The sequence below is a fragment of the Rattus norvegicus genome, chromosome 13, assembly GCF_021556685.1.
Source record: "Rattus norvegicus strain SHRSP/BbbUtx chromosome 13, alternate assembly SHRSP_T2T, whole genome shotgun sequence".
NCBI lineage: Eukaryota > Metazoa > Chordata > Mammalia > Rodentia > Muridae > Rattus > Rattus norvegicus.
This window is the reverse complement of record NC_141546.1, coordinates 86722193-86746777: the sequence shown is the minus strand read 5'-3', so window position 1 is coordinate 86746777 and position 24585 is coordinate 86722193. Positions and strand designations below refer to the sequence as shown.

General features: G+C 44.7%; 1 protein-coding gene across 2 annotated transcripts; it reads left to right on the top strand.

Annotated features, from left to right (window-relative positions):
* The first annotated feature begins 782 nt into the window (after positions 1-782).
* Slamf7 (SLAM family member 7) lies at positions 783-19070 on the top strand. Of its 2 annotated transcripts, NM_001412827.1 has the most exons (7): positions 783-892; positions 8389-8703; positions 10379-10651; positions 10860-10982; positions 12241-12341; positions 13153-13215; positions 14498-19070. In NM_001412827.1, the coding sequence occupies exons 1-7, from the start codon at positions 838-840 to the stop codon at positions 14567-14569; spliced, it is 1002 nt and encodes a 333-aa protein (NP_001399756.1). In that variant the 5' UTR covers positions 783-837; the 3' UTR covers positions 14570-19070. The 2 variants fall into 2 exon arrangements, with proteins under 2 accessions (NP_001399756.1, XP_087437464.1); XM_087581338.1 differs by lacking the exon at positions 12241-12341 and having other exon boundaries at positions 14498-17046.
* Positions 19071-24585: the final 5515 nt, after the last annotated feature.

Sequence of the window (24585 nt, the reverse complement as noted above, 5' to 3'; positions counted from 1 at the left end):
GATATGAGGAGTTCTTTAGAAATTTGTACATATCCCTCACGGGATGTAAACATCACAAATACCTTCTCCCACTCTGTGACTTCTCCCTTTATTCCAACAATAGTTTCTTTTAGTTAAAAGATCTCTCTTCAGATTTATTTTTATTATTATTTCTGTATGCGTGCATATCTCTACATGTGAGTATGTCACATTCTCAAGTGCCTCCTGAGAGCAGAGGAAGGTGGCAGATCCCCTGAATCCCCCTATGTCAGTAGTGGGATCAGAACTCAGTTCCTCTGGAAGATTAACAAGTGTTGTTAACTACTCAGCCATCTCTCCAGCACCAAAAGGAGCCTTTGACATTGTTGTCACAGGGGCTAAGCTCTGTTCTCAACTGTAAAATAGGATGTACAGTAGAATTTCATCCGTACAGTTCATGCGAAGAATAAATAAAGCAATGTATGTACACAGTCTTCACAGAACACCTGGCATTTAGAAAAGCATATTAAATATTATTTTCTCCCTTCTGCCCTCCCTGCCCCCATCTAACCTATTTCCTGTTTCTGAGTCTCTTAGAAGCAATGGGTAAAAAAATAAAGCAGGCGAGCCGCTTCTATTAAAAAAAAAAAAAAAAGTCCTACAAAGTGTGTGATTCCTCATCTGTAACAGAAAGTAAGAGTCTTATCAATCATTCTTTCCTTCCTTTTGGAAATCTTATTACCATGACATAAAAAACGTGAGATGACTCATTGTGACATGACTCCTCCTACCTAGTTTAAATCCCAGCTGAGCACTAGAGAAGCAGGATTACCAGAGTGAGCTCTGTTCATGTTTACTGACTGACAACCTGAAAGCACTATGGCTCGTTTCTCGACACACATCATCTTTACCTCTGTCCTCTGCCAGCTAACAGGTGAGTCTAACCCTATCCTACCCATCCTGACTTCCTCATCCTTTTGACTAATCACTGATACCTGGACAGAGACAAAGACTTGGAACTAGGTCTTTTCTGACCACTCAGGGAAGGAGACTGGGCTCAGAGAGGAGGTGGGCTGGGTTTTAGGAGACCTGTTTTCTGATCCTGATCTGTTGGGAGTTAAGTGGAGACTGTGAACGCTTCCCTGGACTTCAGAGTCTCCCTGTCTTTTAGCTTTCCCTCCTTTTGAAGACAAATTTAGGAGGAAAGTTGTTCATAATTTAATTAATATTTTTATTAAATGTCTCTAAATAGATGTGATGATTATGCATACGGATGAGGTCAATGGAAGGAAATACTTGAATCTATTTTCTTAACCCAAGCAACTCAATCTGCCTCTGTTTAGAGAACTAATTTATTATAGGTGCTCTGTGTTTACTCCTGTGAAGGACTGAGGGACTATATGAATGACCCTGTTATAGGCATGATAACCATGAAAGACTTTACTCAGTATTCTCTCACACAGGGGTTAACGGCCATGAATGTTCTCTCTCTCTCTCTCTCTCTCTCTCTCTCTCTCTCTCTCTCTCTCTCTCTCCCTCCCTCCCTCCCCCCGGACACCTGTTATATCTGTATACACTAAACCTACCTGAAATAACTTGCTCCTAAACCACATAGCATTTTCAATTCTGTCCTCTCCATGGCAGACCATACTGATTCAAATCTACGGACTCCTTGAATTCATCGAAGCTTGCATTTTTAGGAAGCACCTGGCTTGTCCAAAACCAGTCATGTTTCTAAAAATCCTCCATGAACGGAAATGGTGATCAGAATAAGAACTTAAGAGGGAGGTAGGGAAGGGCCCAGGTGTTTACCTGACGTGTATGTAGAACCACGGGGCTATAACCTGAGTCCTCTGCTGCCCTGCTCTGGTAAACTGTGGGCAGTCTGGCATTATGCCTGCTGTGGCTTAAAAGAGTCAGAGACTGTCCTAGAACTTCCAACGGGAAGAGCAGAGGGAGCAGTACAGACCTTGGATGAGAGTTTCTTAGTTTAACTTCGTAACACATTGCTGTGAACAAGCAACTTTGAACTTTGCTTTTCTGTTCCTATCAGATAATTAAAACTAACTTTCAGAATTACTTGACATTTTAAAGTAAGATATCAAAGGCAAATTAATTCGATAATAACTGCCTCTTAAGCCCTTGATACCCAAAGATACTTTTTGTACTATCTCCTTACAAGTCTATAATATGTGGGTTTAAAGATAAAGAAATGTTAGGCTGAGAGAGGTCACACTTTATAAACAAGAGTACACAGCTATCACAAGGTAAAGGAGAAACCGAGTTTCCCAAGTTGATGCTCCCTCCAGGCCACCAAACATTTGAACCACCCTGACACCTGACATCAGGAAGGTGTTCTGTTAAAGTACACTTGAACTATGTCTTCCACAGCAAGAACCAGATGGGATTTCTTCTTTCTCCAGGTACATGAGCCCAAGGTAGGGAGGGTAAAACCCCTCCACAAACAGGAAGCACTATTTTGAGGACATGGCTGCACCAACAGGATGTCACTCTAGACAATTTGACAGGCGCCACAAGGCAGGTAGCTCTTGCAGCCTTGATGATCTCGTTAGGATAAGGAAGGGGCCGAACAGTCTGCTCCTTTGAGTGTGGAACCACTGCACAGAACCAGAAGCAGGCAGAGAAGGGAGTGGAGGACACAAGAGGCACAGTGGTAACAGCCTTCAACGAGAATGCAGCAGGCTGGCTGTGTCGGGCAAGGGGTGTGATGAATCGGGAAGTGTGCAAGTTCTGCTGTGTGTGTACCCCATCACAATGCAGTTTTCAAGGGGATGTGAGAAGTTAGCTGAAGGACAATACATTTCAAACCACTTGTTTTTCCCATGGGGGAAATACTTTTCAATTTTGAACAAAAACAAATGCATAAGTGAATCTATGTGTGGTTGAAACCTCTCTGTAATTGAGAAAGCCCCCAAAGCCAGCCTTACACCTCTCCCTGAGCTCCCCAGAAAGACTGAGATTTTGAAACTCCAACTGTAGGGAGAGGTACAGGAGAAATCTTGTCCTGGCCTCCTACATCACCCTAAGTCTCTAGATGCCAGGCTCCCTGTCAGGGAAGTAGACTGGAATTGGACTAATTATTACCACCTGAAGATTCCTCCCCATTCTGAGATGTTCTGTTCTTGATCTCCTTGAGGAGGGACTAGCGTGTCAGTGTGCTGGTGCTCTGTAGAATTCTCTGGGCTGTCAAGCAGCTGAGCTCTGGACCCTGAGTCCTCTCCCTGTGCCTTCCTCTTCCTCTGGGTTTGTAGCTGCTGTTACTTTTGATCTTTCTGGGAGAATGTAGCAAGAGGGAGAATTGACAAGATGAAAGGGAGCTGACAAGAGGGAGGAGATACAGTCTCATTCCACTCTGGAGTATATCTCAGACATAATGACGTTCTTCACACTGGAGACAAAGGCAGATGGTCTCCTGGCCCAGCGCCATCTGCCTCTACAGGTGGACTTCTGTGGTGTCTGAGGCTCTGGCTGACTAAGAACACATCCACCTGTTTTGGGAACTACTCTCTTACACATTGCAGATATGAGAGTGCAAAAACGGGAAAGGCTTCACAAAGCACTCTCGACCCTTGGCTCCTGACCCCCACCTTGCTGTCAGGCTGCTCTAGATTTTGTCAACATTTTCAGATCCACATTCACTCTTCAACTTCCCCAAATTCCTAGGACATGAAGGTGTTTTTCCTCCTATAAGGTGTAGAGAACTGAAATTCAAGATGGTAAAAAACAAAAACAAAAAAACCACAGGCCTCTGAGATAGAGGATCTTAGCGCTCACATCTCTCAAACCGAGAGTCAAACCTAGGGCTTCATGGGCATCCGCCAGGAATTCTACCACTGAGCTACACCCCTGCCATTTTGGTGGCCTTGGAAAAGTCACTCAGCCCTAGTATTCTAGCTTATAAAATGGAATGTGTTAACTCTTATCTCCTGAGCTTGTTCTGAAGATAGACAAAGATAAGCCCATCAGACTTGTTTGCAGACATCAGATGTTCATTTCTGGAACTGTGACGGTGGAGGACCCAGAGTTGTTTCTGGGTCCCTTGATTCCCACTGAAGACAGAGAGACCTTTTTCATACTGGCTTTAAACAAGGTTTTGAGTGAGATTTATTTCCAATACACAGAGAAGCTGAAGCACAAAAATAGCATGAAATTTTTAAAAAGTAAACCAAGGACTGGAGAGATGGTCCAGGGGTTAAGAGCACTGGCTGCTCTCCCAGAGGACCCAGGTTCAGTCCCCAGCACCCATGTGCCAGCTCACATCTGTCTGTAACTCCAGTTTCAGAGGCTTTGACACCTTCACATAGATATACATGCAGTCAAAACACCGATGGACTGGGAAGGGGGACAACATGTGACATGTCAGTAAATAAAATAATCAGAAAGAATGCCCGACATAGCAAACATGATCTACTTAGACAAGGGCAAACTGTAGTCGAACTTCGATATGGTAAAGGCAACACAAAAACCCAATTTCAGTTCAGCTTAGAACACTATTTTTAAATGTCTGTGGTTTCTAGATCCCTTTTCCCAGTCAACTAAAATAAAATAAAATAAAATAAAATAAAATAAAATAAAACTGGTTAGAATTTGCAAGCCTTGCAGGGAACTTTTCTTCAGTGGACTTCCTTTTCCATCCTGAAGATACATTTAAGATAGAAAAAATAATCTTGGAGGCAGGAAGATCAAGAGTTTAAGGCCATGGCACTGGAGAGATGGCTCAATGATTGGTTGACTTGGGTTTCATTCCCAGGATCCACATGGTGGCTCACAAACATCTGTAACTCCGGTTCCAGAGGAACTAACGCCCTCTTCTGACTTTGGCAGGCACCAGGCACACACATGACATACATACATACATACATACATACATACATACATACATACATACACACACACACTCAGGCAAAATGCTCATATACATAAAGTCAACTTTAAAATATCTAAAAACTAAATTTTTTAATTAAAAAAAAAACGAGTTCAAGGCCATCACTGGTGACTTAATTATATAGCAAGTTTGAAGCCAGTTTGTACCAACCACAGAAGACCTTGGTTTTTTGGGTTTTTTTTTTTTCTTAAAATAAAGGGAAAGGAGAGAGAAGAGAGAAGGAGAAGTGTGGTGGTTGTGTCATGGAGCATGCTGCCCAGTGTCCTTTCACTTGCATTCTAACAAGAAACAGCGAATAGCAGACGTTTCTTCCCACTTACTTCACGCTATTCAAATCTGGTGACATTTACCCTGAGAAAATAGAGACCTACAGTGAGAGAGTGAAGAGAGGCCTTCTTCCCGGCTTACATGCATGCACTCATGCTAACACACTGAAGCCATATTGTCACAGCTCTGCCACCTTATCATGTTGCTGTGGCTTGGATGTGGTTTGTCCCACCCCTTAGTTGGATACTAGAATCAAGGTTCCCACTGTGGTGAGAGAGGTGATAAAACCTTCTACAGATGAGGCCTCACCGAGGGTGTTAGGTGACAAGGATACCATGCCAGGAAAGAACTACCACTGCCTCCTTGCAGTAAGTTAAGTGTCCTGAGAGCAGATTTGTTATAAGGAAGCCATTCTGTTCTTGCTCTGCATGCGGTTTGTTCTCTTTCTGTTTCTCTGCCATCTTATGACCCAACAAGAAAGTCGTCATCAAAGGCTTCACGCATAGTGTTGTACATACTCAGTTTCAACCTCCCAATCTGTAAATTAAGTAAACCTCCTTTCCTTATAAACTATTCAGCCTTGCATATTTTTTATCACTTTGGAAAAGGACTAGTATATACCATAGATATATTCTGCCAATACTAGTGTGAAAATTAAATTACTTGAAGGCCCAGGAATTAGGCCCACATGGGACACAAGTGATACCCAATCATTACCCGACTTCAAAATATTTACCCTTTCTATCTCTGTTGTTGCAATGAAAAAAAAATGAGCTCAATCAATTTTTTTTAAGAAATCAGAATAAATTGGATTTTTATCTGTAACTTTTACTGGTACTATGTTTACTATTTTGAGTTAACTAAAGTAAAGGCAGTTTAAAACATCCTGGCCTTCCTATTATAGAAGTAGGAAGCCTCTTGAAAACTCAGATTATTTAGCTAGATCATTTGAAAATATTGGAGGAATCCAAGGTATGTGTGCACTGACTGATAAATTGTAAGGGGAAATGTTTGAAAAACAGAAATTTGTTCCAGGGAGAGAAGCAAGTATTTTTGAATATTATCTTAGCAAAACATGTGTAGATCTCCCACACCTGTAATTAAGAGAGAAAGTAGGTCTTGAGTTTAAGATGCAGCTATAAAAATTCTTCTTCTAACAATGTTAACAGCTAAAGAAAGTCTTAGTACATGGTTTCAATTGTTGGCCCCAATTGAAGGGACTTTTGTTAGACACCCCCTGGCCCCAGATTTTGTTTCTTAAACTTTTACAGATAACCACCCAGTCACCATCACTGGAAAGACTTAGCTTCTTCTGGAAGTTACACCAAGAGTTCATTCTTTCATGTGGAATCATATGATCAGTGTAAATTGCTTCAGAGTCATGCTCTAGCGGCTATCTGTGGGGAGACAAAAACAAAACTTTCTTGTGAAATGAAAACCGTAACTGTAATCTCTAACATGTGGAGTGAGCACCACAAGCAGGGCTCCCCTGTGAGTCAGTGGATTGCGCCAGGCAACTTGGTAAGGTTGAGTGGGATCAGAGGACCATAGGCATTTCCCTGCTCCCTACTAAAATTCCTGGCCTGGACACCTGACCACACTCCCTCTGCAGTTTTGACTATCAGAAGAGGACCTAATAGCAGTTCCACTATAAAAGAGTTTAACAATCAGTGATTTTAGGAATTCTTATAAGATTATCAGTAAGACTTAAGAAGTCATCTATTTGTCTATATAGCATCACACAAGACAGTAGATCTTTGTAGATCGGCAGAGATCTGCTCCAAAGGGGTGTGCTGTTACTTAATGATTGTTATATATGTTTAACAAGAAAAGCATTCTAATAGCAGGAATCTTTCCTAAAATGAATCCCTTATAGCCTTGCTTAATAAGGGCAAACCAGTCACAGATTATATAATAATCCGAAGCAGGCCCTCTCAGGAAGATCACCTGCTAATTATTAGCTTGTCCCATTATGGCTCCTGACACCCTACGTAGGATTGTGACCAATGGTCACATAGATCAGAACAGAGTTCTCCTTGCTAATGAGGTATCTAAATGGGCCCTGAGGGTTTAGCCAATCAGTTTCCCTTCCCAGACATTCCTTCTTGCAAAAGGTATTTAATCTCTGGTCCACCCTGAGGAGGTGGTATGTACCCATTTTCCACGATGACCAGTCAATAAATGGTATAGATCAGCATAGACTATCTCATCAAGAACCACCATGGGGAGCATGGACGGCGCCTTGGTCTAAAGAACCCCACTATCTAAGTCTCCTGCAGAAGGCCCCTCAGTGCTCCCGGACAATCACTGCTAAGCTAAGGACAATCACTGCTAAACTCAGGGCAATTGCCAATGAGCTAAGCCGGGACCCCCGTCCCCACCCCCTGCCCTGGGCTTGTCCTCAGCCTGCAGGCTCCCTTCCTTCCCCACTCCATGCAGTTCCCAGCGGCGACTGGATTCCAGGGAGCTTGTGAACCCCAGCTCCAGCTTTAGCCTGCCTTGTTTCTCATCCTTGCTGAGTTCCACATCGTAGGCTATATCCTCTCACCCCTGAGCCTCAGTGTTTCCTGTAAGACCAGCAACCCAATGATAGCACAGGGTAAATGCAATCTAGCCTTCCATGTTTGTCTGACCAGCAGAGTTCCCACACCCCACTAGGAACACAGAACCACACTCCCCTAGCATGTGGGGTGAGCACCACAGAAGTGCTCCCCGACAGTCAGACTCACCCTTTTTCTTCTTCCTACAGGAGTATGCTAGGATTCAGGTGGATGAAAACCTTTTATGGGGATGACCCTGAATCCACTAATATGTCATAAACTAGGAAGAGAATTCACCCTTAAACATGTCAGCTATTGTTACCACAAACGTTTTGTTTTCTTCCCAATACCCTGATTCATGCTTGTGAACCACTGCTCCCAGGTTGGGCAGCCTAGCTCACCAACCTCAGGCAAAACTGTCTCTGGAGCAATGCAGTAGTCCTACGAGACTCAGACAAACTCTCCTAGTTGTTCCCCCACACAGGAACCTGCTGAGGATGGAGCTGGGCTTTCGATTTTACCAAAGAGCTGAGGGGTAGGGGTCTCTGAGAATGTGTTGTGATGGCAGTCAGTGACCTTGCAGGTTCTAATCTCAGTGCTTTTGTGAGAGCAGGGTTCTGCTTGTATTGAACTTAGATATTTCTCAGGATTTTCCAAGGTCCCGAAGGACATAGTAATTTGTGGCAAGAGCTGACAGTCTGGTTTCTGTGCTTGCAGTCACAGCAGCTTCTGGAACGCCAAAGGAGGTGGCCGGTGCCCTTGATGGATCTGTGACATTCACTCTGAATACTACTGAAGTAAAAGTTGACAGTGTTGTATGGACCTTCAAGACACTCTTTCTTGCCATAATAAATAAAAATGGTACCATCAAATCACAAAGTTATGAAGAAAGGATAGTCTTTTTAGATAGACACTCCATGAAGCTCAGCCAGCTGAAGAAGAATGACTCTGGAGACTACCGTGCAGAGATTCACATTGCGTCAAATTCACTTTCATCTCCCTTCATGCAGGAGTACGTGCTGCATGTCCATGGTAAGCAGGCTCAGCTCTAATAGTAGATGGCTAGCATATGGATGTCGTGAGCATCCTGATACCTGGGAGATTCAAGTCAAGATCACACAGCAAGGATCACAGGGCAGAGGACTCCCAAATGGATGATGTGTAACTGGCCCAGAAGGTCTCTGCATACTCTGAGATTCCATAAGAGGCTATGCAGTGTAGACAATGGGCAACCTAAGAAGTGAGACTGTCAGCCAGGCAGTGGTGGCATGCCCCTTTAAGCACTCAGGAGGCAGAGGCAGGCAGATCTCTAAATCCCAGGATGGCTAGAGCCACACTGAGAACCCTTGTCTCAAAAACAACAGCAACAAAGTGGCTATCGCAGAGACAGAAGCCAAGGGTTGCCTACTTACTAGGTACAGCCTTAGCCAAGTTGCTTTCATTAAGTCTTAGTTTCCATATACAGAAGAGGATAATGGCGTCTATCTTAAGGAGATTATTAGATACAAATGATTACATTCTTTCCCCTATAACCTCTAAGCAATTGAGAAATAGACACAAAAATCAGAAAGAAAGTAAGATCCAGGTACTTGGGCTCATCCCGTAGTTGTACATCCTCTAGGGGTTGGGGCAGGAGAATTGCATAGACTCAGCATGTAGAAGCTAGCCTGGGCAACAGAAAGAGAAAGGTGAAGAGGGAGGGAAGGAGGACAGACCACTCAGGGAACTTACGCTTATAAATCAGTCACTCAGCAATCTTCCAGAGTTAGGTGTCTTGTGCACTGAACTACAGTATCAGAGAAATGAGGAGGTGGAACCTAAAAGTTGCCTTCAGGAGGAAGGCAACACACCTTAATCCAGGCTTATGTTCCATACAGACACTGTAGAAACGACTGGAAATCTGCAGATAATCTGCAGACAGTCTATGGGGGAAGAGGGAGAAGAAGAAGAAGGTATTTAAGCAAAAATATTTAAGGGACCAAGCTCTAGGGTAGAAAATGAATACCAATAAACCATTTGCTGATCCTCCAAGCCTAAAGGGCTGGGAGCAAGATGACAGGGAAAAGTGTCACTCAAACGCTTTTCTATCCTGGAGAGGAGAAAGGAAAGTGTACTTAAGAAAGTCTGGGGGCAAGTGCTAAGAGGCCTCTGGTAAAGACAGAGAACATCTAAAATGCAAGTAAGTGCAGTGCTTGCCCTGAGGCTAGCCTCAGGGGATGTCAGTTCTTTTTGATTGAATGGTTATTTCTTCTGTAATTGCTGCTCTTATTCTTGCTGTGTAGAAAAGAGCCAAGCAGATTTTCCCACATAATAATAAAATATTCTGCAAGGGTAGGGGGAGAGCATGCCTTTAATCCTAGCACTCTGGGAAGCAAAGACAGGTAGATCTCTGTGAGTTCAAGTCCAGCCTTATCTACAAAATAACACTTCCAGGACAGCCAGGACTACACACACACACACACACACACACACACACACACAGAGAGAGAGAGAGAGAGAGAGAGAGAGAGAGAGAGAGAGAGAGAGATTGAAAACCAACAAGACAAAAACAAACAAAATAATAAGTCATTCTACTCTGATTTCTTGCTTCCTTACCTCTCTTGAATTCCAGGGAGATTGAGGTCCTAGATATGGAAGGTTAACTCCAAGAACGCAAGACTGTAGGGCTAACAAACTTCTATCTTTTGTTGTTCCTTCTCTTTTACAGAGCACCTGTCAAGGCCCAAGGTCAACACAGATTCGCAAAGCAGCAAGGACGGCACCTGCATCTTAAATCTGACATGTTCCGTGGAACGGGGAGGAGAGAATGTGACATACAGCTGGAAAGCTGTGGGACAGACAGTCGATGAGTTTCATGACAGTGCCAACCTCTCCATCTCCTGGAGACTGGGAGAGAAAGACAAGACCATAATCTGCACAGCCAGGAATCCAGTCAGCAGCAGTTCCTCAACCCCACTCCTCGCCCAGAAGCTCTGTAAAGGTGACAGTCTCCTTTTCCCAGGAGATTCTGGTTGGAGAAACGCTATCTTCTTTAGCTCCCAGTTCCTATGGAAACAGGCTGTATCAACTAAAGGCCTCTGGGAAGCCACCAGGGTGGGAGGAAAGTGGAAGTTAGATCCTGTTCCCTAGTTAACTCCACCACGCACACATTCACCCTCCTCATGCCTCTGCTCATTTTCTCTTTAAAGATGCTGCCAAGGACCTAAATTCACCCAGGGTCCTCAAATACATTCTGTGCGTCACACTAGTGCTCGTCCTGTTCTGTATCCTGCTGGTGACTATTCTTTTTAGGTGGATACCGAAAGGAAAAGGTAAACTATGAATTTTTTTTGTTTTTCTTATATCTTCTCCCTTTTATCCTTCAAGCAATATATTGTGTACAAGATTTAGTGCCAATTTAGTGTTAAAGATACAGGCATAAGAGGGCATGGTCTCTTCTCTTAAGAAGTAGAGTTAATGGCTGGAGAGATGACTCATTCAGTAAAGTGCTTGCCATACAAGTGGAAAGACCTGAGTTCGAACCCCAGAACTGACGTTTTAAAAAAATAATCCATATGTGGCAGCATGCACTTGTCACCCCAGCACTGGGGAGGTGGAGACAGGTGCATCCCTGGCGCTTACTTGCCAGCTCTCCTCACCCAGTCATTAGTTCAAGCTAGTAAGAGAACTTGTCTTATAAAACAAGGCAGACCATGCCTGAGGAACAATACCCAAGGTTGACCTCTGGCCTTCCCACAATGCACATGCAGTCATGTGTGCACACACATACCTGCACTTATTCACACATGAGTGTGAACCCACACATACACAAAGAGAAGAAAGCAGTCAGCTCTATGCCTTAGCTCCGACCTAGAGAGAGCACTCCTTGCCTTCTCTCCTGAGGACAGGGTCCTACCCTAGTGCCCACTTCTGTCCTTTCCTCAGAAGGACATATAGAGGTGGCCTTTCTGATGACACAGATCCTACCCTCATTGCTGACTCTCATTCTGCTCTTGCCTGGCAGACAATGATCTCCCAACTCTTCCTATCCTCATCCCTGTCAGTGCCCCAACCAGCCTGTCTTCTCTACTCAATCAGCGTCAAGACTCCTCTTTCTTTTCACATATTGCTTAGACATTTTCCTCTTGGATATACCTTTTTCTGACTCTCTACAATGTGTGTCACACTGTGTTCCCAATTCCTCATTTGTTTCTTCTCTCCCCACTGGTACTATCCCTGGTGAAGTCAAGTGTGGACTATAGAGGAAAGTTGTGGCACCAATCAAGTTATGAATGCAGACTTTGAGATAGATTGTCTTTCTCTGTCAGAGACATTCTGGGGACATTCCTGACCTCTTCTGCTTCCACTTTGGCTACCTAGATTTGGAGATTGGGAAATGACATGACACAATGACTAACTCATCCTCATTTGTTGAGAGTTTTCTCCATTTTACCACTGAAAGCTCTCTGTCCTCAAAAGCATTGCCAGTTCAGAGTGGGGTGGCTGGGCACCCTGAGCGGGACCATCCAGGGCCGGGGAGATGGTGAGTGATATGAGAGATGGGCTTTGATTCTCTCAACCTGGTTTCAGGCTTTGAGGAAGACAAGAAGAGAGTGGACGGCCACCAGGAAATGTCCAACTCTTGCCCTCACTTGGAGAACACAGACTATGACACAATCCCTTACACAGAAGTGAGTCCTTTTCCATTTACTTTTTCTGTGACCAGTTCCACCTCTCTACGTCTTTCCCTGTTCCACTTGAGGCTTCTCCCTTGGATAACATGGAAAGAGGAAGAGGATTAGGATGTATAGTCCCAAACCTTCAGTCAACCTGCCTCCCCAAACACACCGTCATTCTTGTCTGTGCAGAAGTTGGTGACCTTTAGAACACCTGTCTCTGACCCAAGCCTGTAACACTCATGTAACACTCATGAGTCATCTTTTCCTTTTCTCGGTTTATGATGTCGGTCTTCAATTCCTCATAGGAGGTAGGAGGTGTACAGTCAGGAACAGACTTAAACTAACTTAAGGTGTTTATCTCTGATCATAAGTTTTTGTCCTTACCGATGCTTCCTGTTCAATTCATTGGGTAGCCTTACTGTTTCTCCAGGAGCCCTTCAGCTATAGGATAGTCAGTTTGCAACACTATAATTTCATAGCAGTCTTCAGCCACCTTAGGACACTCACAGTTCATGAGACAAAGCACAACATATTTTGAAATTCATTGAAACATGATACAGAAAATAGTACAGTAAAGAAGACTGAACAACAATATGAATAAAAAGCAATGACTCTCTTCCAACATGATTAATCTACATCGTTATAGCAGGAGTTAAACAAGAGAACTACTACTGCCCACACCCATTCTAGAACCTTCCTTTTCTTCCCTCCACCCTCTCTTTCCTATATTTTGCTTTCTCTTGGCTGTCTCCCTGGTCTTGTCTACATGACTCAGGAGCTAGGTGATGATTGTGTTTGTTTGTTGTTCTGTGTTTATTAACAGAAAACGAGACCAGAAGAAGATGCGCCAAACACACTTTATTCCACTGTGCAGATCCCCAAAGTGGTAAGAAGCTCTACGGCTGAGCCTCGTCTTACTTGCCAACCCCTTTCCCTGTCTCATGCTCAGACCCGTATTTCTTAGACTAAGGGATTCTCAGGGGACTAAAACAGATCCCGGGCTGGCTCCTCATGTCTGCCTTCACCTGGAGAGCTCTCCCTCCCTCCCTGCCTGTGATGCCAGACATGTGGAGGCCATTTAGCTTTGAGCGTGTCTTCTGGATAGTTTTTCATGGCTTTGTTTGAGGCAACCCAAAAAATATAGGAAATAGATGAAAACAGAGTAGGAAGGGGTTCCAGATTAGAATTATAAAGAAAATTGGAAGGGTTCTGTCTAAAGCAATTGGATGAGAAGAACTGTGGTTTGTGCTGTGCACGGGAGGAAAGGGGTCATGCGCAGTGACCGTTATGGTGACTCCTGTTGTTCCTGAGCAGATGGTAACCTGAGGAGGGAGATCTGCTTGCTCTGGCTGTATAACACCTGCTTTGCAGCCTCCTTCTTACCAGATGTGGTAAGATGCATGGCTTATCCCTCCGCGGCTTGTGCTTTGCAGAAACAATGGTGCCTTCTCCTCTGTTTTCCTTTCCTCTACAAAACGATCAATAAGATAACGAAGCTGGAGACGATTTCCTTAGTGGTGGAAGCACTTGTGAATCAACCCCAAGACCGAATGGCTTGTTAAGGGTGGAGAAAGATAACTATACTTCACTTAGAGAGTAATCTCTCTAAGCTAAAAGTAAACAGTAGGACCTTGCATGGATGAGCTATGGCTTGGGTACCTTTTAGAAAGAGTGTCTGGGATGAACAGCTATCGCAGGTGGCAGGGTGGGCTTTTGGGTTCCCGCTTGGGATTTAATAATAAATGCACCTGTATAGTATAAGGCTGTTAGTCTGTTTGCTGGGGCATCAGACTCAACCCAACTTCCCTGCTACCATGCCTCTCCATGTGGCTCTCGCTTTTCTCTACCTCCCTGACCTGTTCCCATCTTCCTTCCCTCTCTGCCTCTCTCTACCTCTCCTTCTGCCCCAGTTCCAACCTCCAGCTCTTTATTCCTCAAATGCGTGTATCTCATGCAAAAAAGCTATTAGCATAATGGGAGAGACTCCTCCCCACACATCCTGCCAACTTGGTACCATTGTGCAGAGCAATCAACAGTTGAGGAAACAGGGGCACATCTTCATAGCCAGTTGATACCATATGTGTGGGGTGGGTTTTCCCAACATGGTCCTCTGTGAGAGATCCAGCACTCTGCCCATGTTCAGTGTTCTTCTTCATGTCTGCCTACAGGTGAAGAGTCCCAGCTCCCCACCTGCAATGCCACACCCGCCAAGGTCATTAAGCTTTGAAAATGTTATCTAGACAGCAGCACTCCGTCCTCTTACTCAAGAAAAAAAGAAAGAAAGAAAGGAAGGAAGAAACTACAAAAATCTCACCATTCCGAGCAGAATGAGAAACTCCCGCCAAAGACTGGATGTAAATGTCTCCCCCAACGACCCATGTATTTGCATACAGATGGTGAAGGTCAGGCAGGCCCAAGGGGTTTCAGAGAACAATGACTCTTGGGGATTGGGATATAGCCCATTCAGATATTCTGACAAAGAATCTGGCTATACCCATCCTGTCTCCAGTAATTATGAATGAGGCTGTATTCATAGGCATTGGACTAATTTGTTTGATGAAGAAAATTTCAAGACAGCACAGCATCTAGGCTGTGGCACAGTCATACTCACCGTTTTTATTCACATTTATAGTAACTCTGTTGTGTGTAAATATTTAATCTCAATCATTCAGTTCCCATACAACCTTTTATATTTATAATAAGCCTTTAAGTACCATGACTGGGCAGATATCTACCCTCTATGTTATTATGTCTACTTCTCTATCAATAACCCGGAGGTATAATTTTCTATGTTTCATCTGGGCAGCTCTTACTCCAATTGGCCAGCCCTCATGGCCACATTTTCATAATTAGCCTACCCAATGGCATCTTCTCTCTCCACCTTCTCTTTCTTCCCTCCTCATGATCCTTCCGCCTCAGATCCCAAGCCTGGGAACAAAAACCTCGCCTACCTCTCTTCTGCCCAGCTATAGGCTGCCGGCATCTTTATTCAAACAATAGTTTTGAATTAAGGAGCAAGGATACATGCTTTGTATAGGTGAGAATTCTCTAGTCACTGAGGGCAACCAGACCTTGGGGACCATTAATAAGTATTACAATATATAGCAGCAGACCAAACCTCAACAGAACTCAAAATAAAGGGAACAGGAAGATGGGGAAAGCATGCAGTTTGATAGGGAACATGAAAGGCTTTCAAATGAGTTTTTCAGTTTAGACTGTAATGGTTAAAGAGATGAGTTCCTTTAAAGAGTAACCCCAGCTCCCTTGCGGCTTACTTTGCCACAGCGCCGACAGCCCCACCCCCTCTCTCTGTGGAATCACCATGGCAGCTGGGACCCTGTCCACATACCCTGAAAACTGGAGGGCCTTCAAGGCCCTCATCGCTGCTCAGTACAGCGGGGCTAGGTCCGCGTGCTCTCCGCACCACCCCACTTCCACTTCGGCCAAACCAACCACACCCCCGAATTTCTCAGAAAATTTCCTGTGGACAAGGTTCCAGCCTTTGAGGGCGATGACGGATTCTGCGTATTTGAGAGCAATGCCATCGCCTATTACGTAAGCAATGAGGAGCTGCGGGGAAGTATGCCAGAGGCAGCAGCGCAGGTGGTGCAGTGGGTGAGCTTTGCTGACAGTGACATCGTCCCTCCAGCCAGCACCTGGGTGCTCCCCACCTTAGGCATTATGCACCACAACAAGCAGGCCACTGAAAATGCCAAAGAGGAGGTGAAGCGGATCATGGGGCTGCTGGACACTCATCTGAAGACACGGACTTTTCTGGTTGGTGAGAGAGTGACACTGGCTGACATCACGGTTGTCTGTACCCTATTGTGGCTCTATAAACAGGTCTTAGAGCCTTCTTTTCGCCAGGCCTTCCCCAATACCAGGTTCCTTACCTGCATTAACCAGCCCCAGTTCAGGGCCATCTTGGGGGAGGTGAAGCTGTGTGAAAAGATGGCTCGGTTTGATGCTAAGAAGTTCGCAGAGAGCCAGCCAAAAAAGGATACCCCGAAGAAAGAAAAGGGCTCACGAAAAGAGAAGCAGAAGCCCCAGACTGAGCGGAAAGCGGAAAAAAAAGGCAGCTGCCCCAGCTCCTGAGGAAGAGATGGATGGTTGTGAGCAAGCATTGGCTGCTGAGCCCAAGGCCAAGGACCCTTTCGCTCACCTGCCCAAGAGTACCTTTGTGTTGGATGAGTTTAAGCGAAAGTACACCAATGAGGACACCCTCTCTGTGGCGCTGCCATATTTTTGGGAGCACTTTGATAAGGATGGCTGGTCCCTGTGGTATGCTGAGTACCGCTTCCCTGAAGAGCTCACCCAGACCTTCATGAGTTGTAACCTCATCACTGGAATGTTTCAGCGATTGGACAAACTAAGAAAGAATGCCTTTGCTAGTGTTATCCTGTTTGGAACCAACAACAGCAGCTCCATTTCTGGGGTTTGGGTCTTCCGAGGCCAAGATCTTGCCTTTCCGCTGAGTCCAGATTGGCAGGTGGACTATGAGTCATATACATGGCGGAAACTGGATCCTGGTAGTGAGGAGACCCAGACCCTCGTTCGAGAGTACTTTTCCTGGGAGGGGGCCTTCCAGCACGTGGGCAAAACCGTCAATCAAGGCAAGATCTTCAAGTGAACGTGTCTTGCCAGTCGCCTAGCTGCCTGCACCTACCCTTCAAGGGAGATGGGGATCATTAAAGGAAACTGAACATTGAAAAAAAAAGAGTAACCCCAGACTGTGCCCTAGGGCAATAGAAAGGGGGCATGGAGAGCAAGACCCTGTCTATGAAAAACTTCACGGTATAAACTGAAAACTATTCAAAAAGCTTTCATTTAAACAGAACGCCTGAACACAGGAGCATCCTGGATCGTCACATAAGACTGGGGAAGTGTTTCTCTGGATTCTCACAGTTCTCAGAAGTTTCTGGAGCCCTGACCCAATGATTCAAGCCGGTATGGCTCTCTCCTGGAGAGGCAGCAGAACTCAGCGACATCCAGGCTTTCCACACGTTCAGAATGTAAAATGTGGGGAGCCACTGTGGTTCCAGGAGAGGAAAACCAGGTGATGTGTATCGAGGTTGGGCTTTCTGAGTGGACCTGCCCTGTGAGCGTGCATGAAACCATGAAGGCAAAGCCTAACTTGCAGCTTAGACTCCAGGGAGCTGGAACTGCCAGGAACATGAAGCATTTACTAAGAAAAACTTCAGCCACTGAAAACACCCAAGAAAGAGGCCGTGTGTGGTTTAGGATGCAGGGTCCAAATCCTTTGGAGCTTACATGATGATACCACATAGCAGGATGCCAGATACGGAGCTTCAAGGCTTACGTCTCTCTGCCAGGTTCTGACCTGTCTTTGGCTCTTTCTTTGCCACGCCCCCTCCCTCCCTTTTGGACTGTGAATGTTTCCTCTGCCATTGTACATTGAAAGTATGTGAGTTTTCTATTTTGTAGGAGCTCACAGCTAAGACTTTGCCTTTCGTCTCAATAAAAGACATTGGCTATCGAACTGTTATCGCTCGGGACCCTTGAAGTCAGATGGACTGCATTTTGCTTTGTGTGATGGCTATAAATCTATTGCGCCAAGATGTGAACATTGTGGGTTGAGTCTTAAAAGACGCTCCACGCACAGGCTGTTGTGTTTGACCAGCTGGTGTTATTCAAGGCCTCTGTAGAACCTAGAGAAGATAAAGCCTGCCTGGAGACGATGGGCAAACCTTCTGCTTCCAGCTCATGCCGAGTCCTGTCCACCATGCTGTGGAGAAGCAGATATTGCAAACTCCTTCCAACACAGACCATGCCCCTGAAGCCGCCACGCCTCTGGTGGCAATGGGTTATAACCTCTAGAACACAAAATCAAAATCAGCCCCTTCCCCTGTAAGTTGCTTCTGCCAGGATTTTGACACAGCGGTAACTAATACCATTTCCTTCCAGAATAAGCTATTCTTAGGGTCTTTGGACTTTGAGGTTCATTGTCAAACCCAGAATCTGTGTTTCTTTCTGCCAATGTGACTGACTCTGTCAGTTAGCCCAGAGGAAAAGACTGGGAGATGCCTCAACACATAAGTATATATTAATCAAGGCCTCAGGACAGAATCTTAGGTCCTATTCTAGTGCAGATCTTGAGATCAGGACTACCGGGAGACTGCTTGCTGGGGTGTACAAATGGGTCCAGCACAAGCAGGTTTGACCCCCCAAAATAAAGGTATTAATTTATTAATGGAACCACCAGCTATGAGCCAGGTACTGTGTTGCATTTGCACGAATTATTCCAACACCTTCACTCTTGCTTGATATCGCATAAGCCACTTTATAGGGTGCCACAGAAATATTGACTGTGGAGTCCCAGAAGGGTATGTAAGTACCAGTGGTCAAAATGGGCAAGGACAGAAAATCCAATTAAACACCTATGTTTGGCTGGTAATCTGAGGTCATTTCAAGCATATGATGAAAGACAGGGACCACTCATCTCGACTTCGTTTATACCTGCATGCTCCAAGGGAAGCGTGTAAGCCCTGGACCTATAGAGGAGTCCACCTTATCACTAGAGAAATAGCCTGCATACAAACTTTGGATCTAGTCTAAGACCTAGCATCAGAGATAGAGTCTGGGGTTTGATGGCTTGAAGACTTTTACAGTTGGTTTTGTTGTTGTTGTTGTTGATGTTGTTGTTTTTCCAATGAGTCTTTATTGAGAACTTCTGCTAAGTTAGTCTTCTAGGTAAAACAGACATATACCCTCTCCCATAAAGCTTATTTTCTTCTTTTAGTGTCATGGAAGAGACATGGGAGCATGTTGAATAGGGTGTGTGTGTGTGTGTGTGTGTGTGTGTGTGTGTGTGTGTGTGTATGCATTCGATGTGTATCTTAGTCAAGGTTTCTATTCCTGCACTAAACATCATGACCAAGAAGCAGGTTGGGGAGGAAAGGGTTTATTCAGCTTACATTTCAACATTGCTGTTCATCACCACAGGAAGTCAAGACTAGAACTCAAGCAGGTCAGGAAGCAGGAGCTGATGCAGAGGCCCTGGAGGGATGTTACTTACTGGCTTACTGTCCATGGCTTGCTCAGCTTGCTCTCTTATAGAACCCAGGACCACCAGCCCAGGGATGGCACCACCCACAATGGGCTGCCCCCCCCTTGACCACTAGTTGAGAAAATGCCTTACAGCTGGATCTCATGGAGGCATTTCCTCAAGGAAGGCTCCTTTCTCTGTGATAACTCCAGCGTGTGTCAAGTTGACACACAAAACCAGCCAGTACAATGTGCTCCCAGAACAAGGACTTAGATGTCTTCATGAGAATGCTGAAAGGGAACTACGGTTCCAGGGTTGAGGGATATGAAATCAAGTAGACAAATCCATGTTAAAAAGAGAAGAAACCAAGACGGTGTTTTGAGCTGACTGGAGGAGAAATGAAAGGTAAAAATAGGATGTATCCCTCAATATGTGGCAACTCTGTCACAGCCACAGAGGGCTAAGCTAGGCTCTGCCCAGAGCTGCATAGGCACCTGTCCAAGGCACAGATAAAATGCTACTAAATGCTGTATATTAAGTACTGTGTTTATTACTTTCATTTTATGAAGAAATAAAATATTATTTAAATAAAATCAGTACGTATTAAGGGAGGCTTCCCTGAAACATCTCTCAAAGGTGAGAGGGAGGCACCTGGAGAGAACTATTTACAACGTGGCCGGAAGAAGCCTAGGCTTCAAATTCATCCAGGTAATAATTCTGTATTTTTATTTCAGTGTCCCCTATTTTGATCGTTTTAAAGGCATTGCGGAATTCGCCTACAGAAAATATGCATTACTTTGCTACTTGCAATAGACACATTCTGGAAACTGCCTAAGAGTAAGGTGAAAAATGAGGGTTACGTGGGCACAGGCTTTAAGAACGCAAGGCAGAGTGCCAGAGAGGCGGCTCAGCTCTTAAAAGTACTGATGGGTTTTTCCAAAGGACTTAGGTGGCTCCCAACCATCTGTAACTCCAGTCCCAGGGCATCTGGTAACTTCCTCTGGTTTCCATGGCACCAGGCATGTACATAGATATAATGCCGATAGAACATCTATATACATAAAATAATGTAATCAAGTTAGCTTTTAAAACTGCAGGTTCTATAGTCAGGTGTGGAGGAATCTATGCCTATAATCCCAGCATTTGAAAGGCTAACCACAAATTTGAGGCCAGCATAGGCTATGTAGGAAGACCCTGTCAGTATCACCACTACCACCACGACCACCACCATCATCATCACCACCACCATCATCAACATTTATTGTTATTATGCATTTACTTTTGTGAAAATTAAAATATTTAATTTGTGGAGGAACTTGCTTATAATCTTAGCACCCAGGAGACTGAAACAGAAGGACTATGCATTTGAGGTCCATCTAGACTATATGAGACCTTATCTCAAAAACAAAAAAACAGGTCACGCATTTTTTTATAAAGCTAGAAATGCTATGGCATCACAAGTGGGAAAGGTAACTGAGTGTGCTCTATGAGTCACTGAAAGACACGTCTCGCGTGCAACCTTGGCTTCCAGTCCAAGCACAGTATGAACTGAGTGTCTTGGTGTGTGGTTGTAATGGCTGCACTCCAGAGGCGTTGGCAAGATGGTCAGAAACTCAGAAAACTGCGTTAACAAGCTCAAGGTGAGCCTGAGGTAAATGAGGCTCTGTTCCTAAGTAAGTAAATAAATAAATAGGAAGGAAGGAGAGGAGGAAGAAGAAGAGGAAGAGAGGAGGAAGGAGAGGAGGTAGGAGAGGAGGTAGGAGAGGAGGTAGGAGAGAAGCCACTTCTCCTTTCAGCCCTTCGGTTAATATGAAGTATATTTAAAATAAATCTATGTGTATAAAAAAAATGAAAGAAAATATATCAAAACTATTAAGACTAGGGTGAGTGGAATTTTGCCTTGTTACCAGTTTGTTTTTCCTGTGTGTGTCCATTTTCCAAAACCTTTTCAATTTAAGAAATTGCTCATGGTAGAGCAGAATGGAAGACGTTTTAAATAGATTTTTGGTGAGAACAAAAGAGCTGGTGTGAAGTGAAGGGGAAATCTGAAACCCACCTACTAAAAGTGTGGTTTCGGAAGATGGAAAGTGGCCCCCCCATGGGAGAATAGAGGAAGACCCTCCCACAGTGATCACAGGAAAAGATTAATTTCTGTCAGAGCCTGTGGCTTGAATCTGTGGTAGCTAATGGGCAGACACAGAGGGCCTGGGCTTCACCTCCAACACTTCCCATCTCCTCTTTTCTGGGAACTAACTCCTGTGGCAAATAATTAGGATTATCATCCACCCTCTCATCTCCACCACCACCACCCCCTTTAATTAAATGGGGCCTGGAATCTATGAACTCAATACTTCACAATATTAGCTGCAAAAAAAGAGGTTCCTTCCTCTTGAGCTCAACCTGTAGGCAAAGGAAACCACCAACCTGTCAGTGCGAAAAGTCACACCACCTCACAGGCCCACCACATACAGCCCTCCAGCCTATGTGGTGTAGGACTTGTGAAATGTGAGCAGTGGATTCTCAAAGGTAAAAGCCTAGTTAAGAGAAAGGAGGGGGAGCGACATTGTATGCACCATTGCAGGAAGGCACTTGCTCATGCAGTCACACACATGTACTTTTCCTCTGTCCAACAGGACGACTGAGTACAGCTAATGCCAGGCACTGTTCAAAACACAGAGCACAGAACAGAGGTCCGTGCCTTCAGGGAGCTTATCCTAGAGTGAGAGAGGCCAATGTAGACACTACCCTGCAAATGACATGCTGCAGTCATAACGCCTAAGAATGAGAGGCACACGGTGCTGTAGTCACCTACGAAGGGAGCTCTCCCAGGGCAAGGGAGTAGTCAGAGGTTCTCCTATTCAATAAAGATCGATCTGGCCTGCCACAACATCTACCCTATCTGTGAACTGGAGCAGAAGGGGTCGGGCCAGCAAACCAAAGTTACAGGATCTCCAAGACACAGGGCAACAACAGGCTATCCAAGAGTCCCAGTGAGGATCCAGTATTGACAGCGTAGCAGAAACCAAAGTCCCCGAACCAGACCAGTGAGTGACTTGTTGGAATGAACATTTGCAAATAAAGTTGTTTGGACAAAAGGGTGTACTGTGTGACATACCATGACATACCACAGCTTCCACTGAGAAATGTGGTTTTTGACATTTATTTATTTATTTATTTATTTATTTATTTATTTATTTATTTATATTTATTGTTTTCTTTGGTGGGAAGGCTGCAAGGGCAGAGAGTAGATACAGAAGAACAGGGAGGTGAGTGAGATTGGGGTGCCTGATGTGAAATTCACAAAGAACCAATAAAAAGTTTTGTTTTTTAAGTTTCCTCATGATAATTATCACAATAAAGCTTAAGGCACGACTACACTGACACTCCTTTAAATACCTATGACTTCTTCCCCAAGAATAGGTTCTATCGACTGAGAAACAAGGTTGAGGACACTGAGGGATTTGGGTGAAGCCTGGCCCTACAAAATTGCAAAGAGAGTGTCAGGCTATAAACAATATCCACTCAAGCCTTGTGTGGGGGACACAGGCGTGAATCCCTTCTGTCGAAGAGAAAAGCCTGTGTGTATAACGTTCTGGATTCTCTAGTGCTTATCTGTGAGCACAAGGACCCCATGCATGTATGCAGGAGGCGGGACTAGGGAGGAAACTCGAGTAACATGAGAAAACCAACCTTGCTTTCTAACGGCTCACCCTGAAAGTAACCAGTGTAGTCTTGGGAGCTCTGTGTCATCCACAAAGGTAAAGATGAATGTCTTCCAAGAGTAGTGCCCACAATGGCTGACTCACTTTCCACGACGGCCCCCTCATTACAGGCTCTACCACTTGGTAATTCACTTACACTATCAAACAAGCCTCTAGAACATGAGTCTATGAAAAGCAAACCACATCAAAACTACAGAGAAGTTCTTTGGCTCAGCAAAACCTAAATATTTTAGCTGGTATAGCAAGGCGTACATGTAAACTCAGCTATCCAGCAAGAGGGCCACTGAGTCCAAGAGTTCAAGACCAGCCTGAGAAACACAACAAGACCCTACCTCATGAGAAGAGGAGGAGAATGAAGAGGAGGAAAGGATTGTTTTGACAGTGAGTTGAGGGATGAGTTGAGTCACTCCATTTCCACCCTGAATCTTAGCTATGGAGAGACAGTAATCTACATTTCATATGGGTTCAGATCATATACAACGTTCTGGAGGGCCTCTCCTTAGCCTCGAAAATTATTTGCTATAGTCTGTGTCTCTTAAAACTCACATGTTCAAATCCCAGCTTCCAACATGATGGTGTTAGGGGAGGTCTTTGAGAAGTAAATAGGTCATACGTGTTCTCATGAGTGAAGTGTGTGCTCTTCTCAAAGGGGTTGAGGGTGCCAGTTTGTCCCTTTTCACCATGTGACAATATAGCAGCCATGCTCCATCTACGAAAGACAGATCCCTCATCAGACTGATGCAGTACCGGCCCCTTCACCTGCTCCAGCAGTTCACAGATGGGGTAGATGTTGTGGTGGGCCAGATCAATCTTTATTGGATGGGAAGTCCTCTGACTACTCCCTTGCCCTAGGAGAGAACCTTGTTGTCAGTGACTACAGCATTGTATGTCTCTCATTCTTAGCCGTCATTACTTCTGTATGTTATTTGAAGGGTAGTGTCTATGTGGGCCTCTCTCGCTCTAGTATACACACTTTCCAACATCTTTCTTAGAGGTCCTCTTACCAAGCTATGAGCAATAATTATTTTGGGTATACTAGCTGTCTTAGTTTGGGTTTTATTGCTGTGAAGAAACACCACAACCAAGGCAACATTTATAAGAGACATCATTTAACTGGGTTTAGCTTACGGTTTCAGAGGTTCAGTCCATTATCATCACGGGAGAAAGCATGGCAGGGTGCAGGCGGACATGATGCTGGAGGAGTCAAGAGTTCTACAGTTTGATCTGAAGCAGTCGAAAGGAGACTGGCTTCTCTGTACTTCTCCATACTGGGCAGAGCTTAAGCACTAGGAACAGCTCTCAACTCACTGTCAAAACAATCCTTTCCTCCTCTTCATTCTCCTCCTCTTCTCATGAGGTAGGGTCTTGTGTTTCTCAGGCTGGTCTTGAACTCTTGGACTCAGTGGCCCTCTTGCTGGATAGCTGAGTTTACATGTACGCCTTGCTATACCAGCTAAAATATTTAGGTTTTGCTGAGCCAAAGCCCACCTACACAGTGACACACTTCCTCCAACAAGGTCACACCAAT

What these genes read in the sequence shown, in the direction of transcription:
- Slamf7 (NM_001412827.1), top strand. Translation starts at nt 838, where the DNA reads ATGGCTCGTTTCTCGACACACATCATCTTTACCTCTGTCCTCTGCCAG. An exon ending in ACACAATCCCTTACACAGAA is followed by an intron (nt 12,342 to 13,152) that starts GTGAGTCCTTTT and finishes GTTTATTAACAG; the next exon opens with AAAACGAGACCAGAAGAAGA. An exon ending in CTGTGCAGATCCCCAAAGTG is followed by an intron (nt 13,216 to 14,497) that starts GTAAGAAGCTCT and finishes GTCTGCCTACAG; the next exon opens with GTGAAGAGTCCCAGCTCCCC.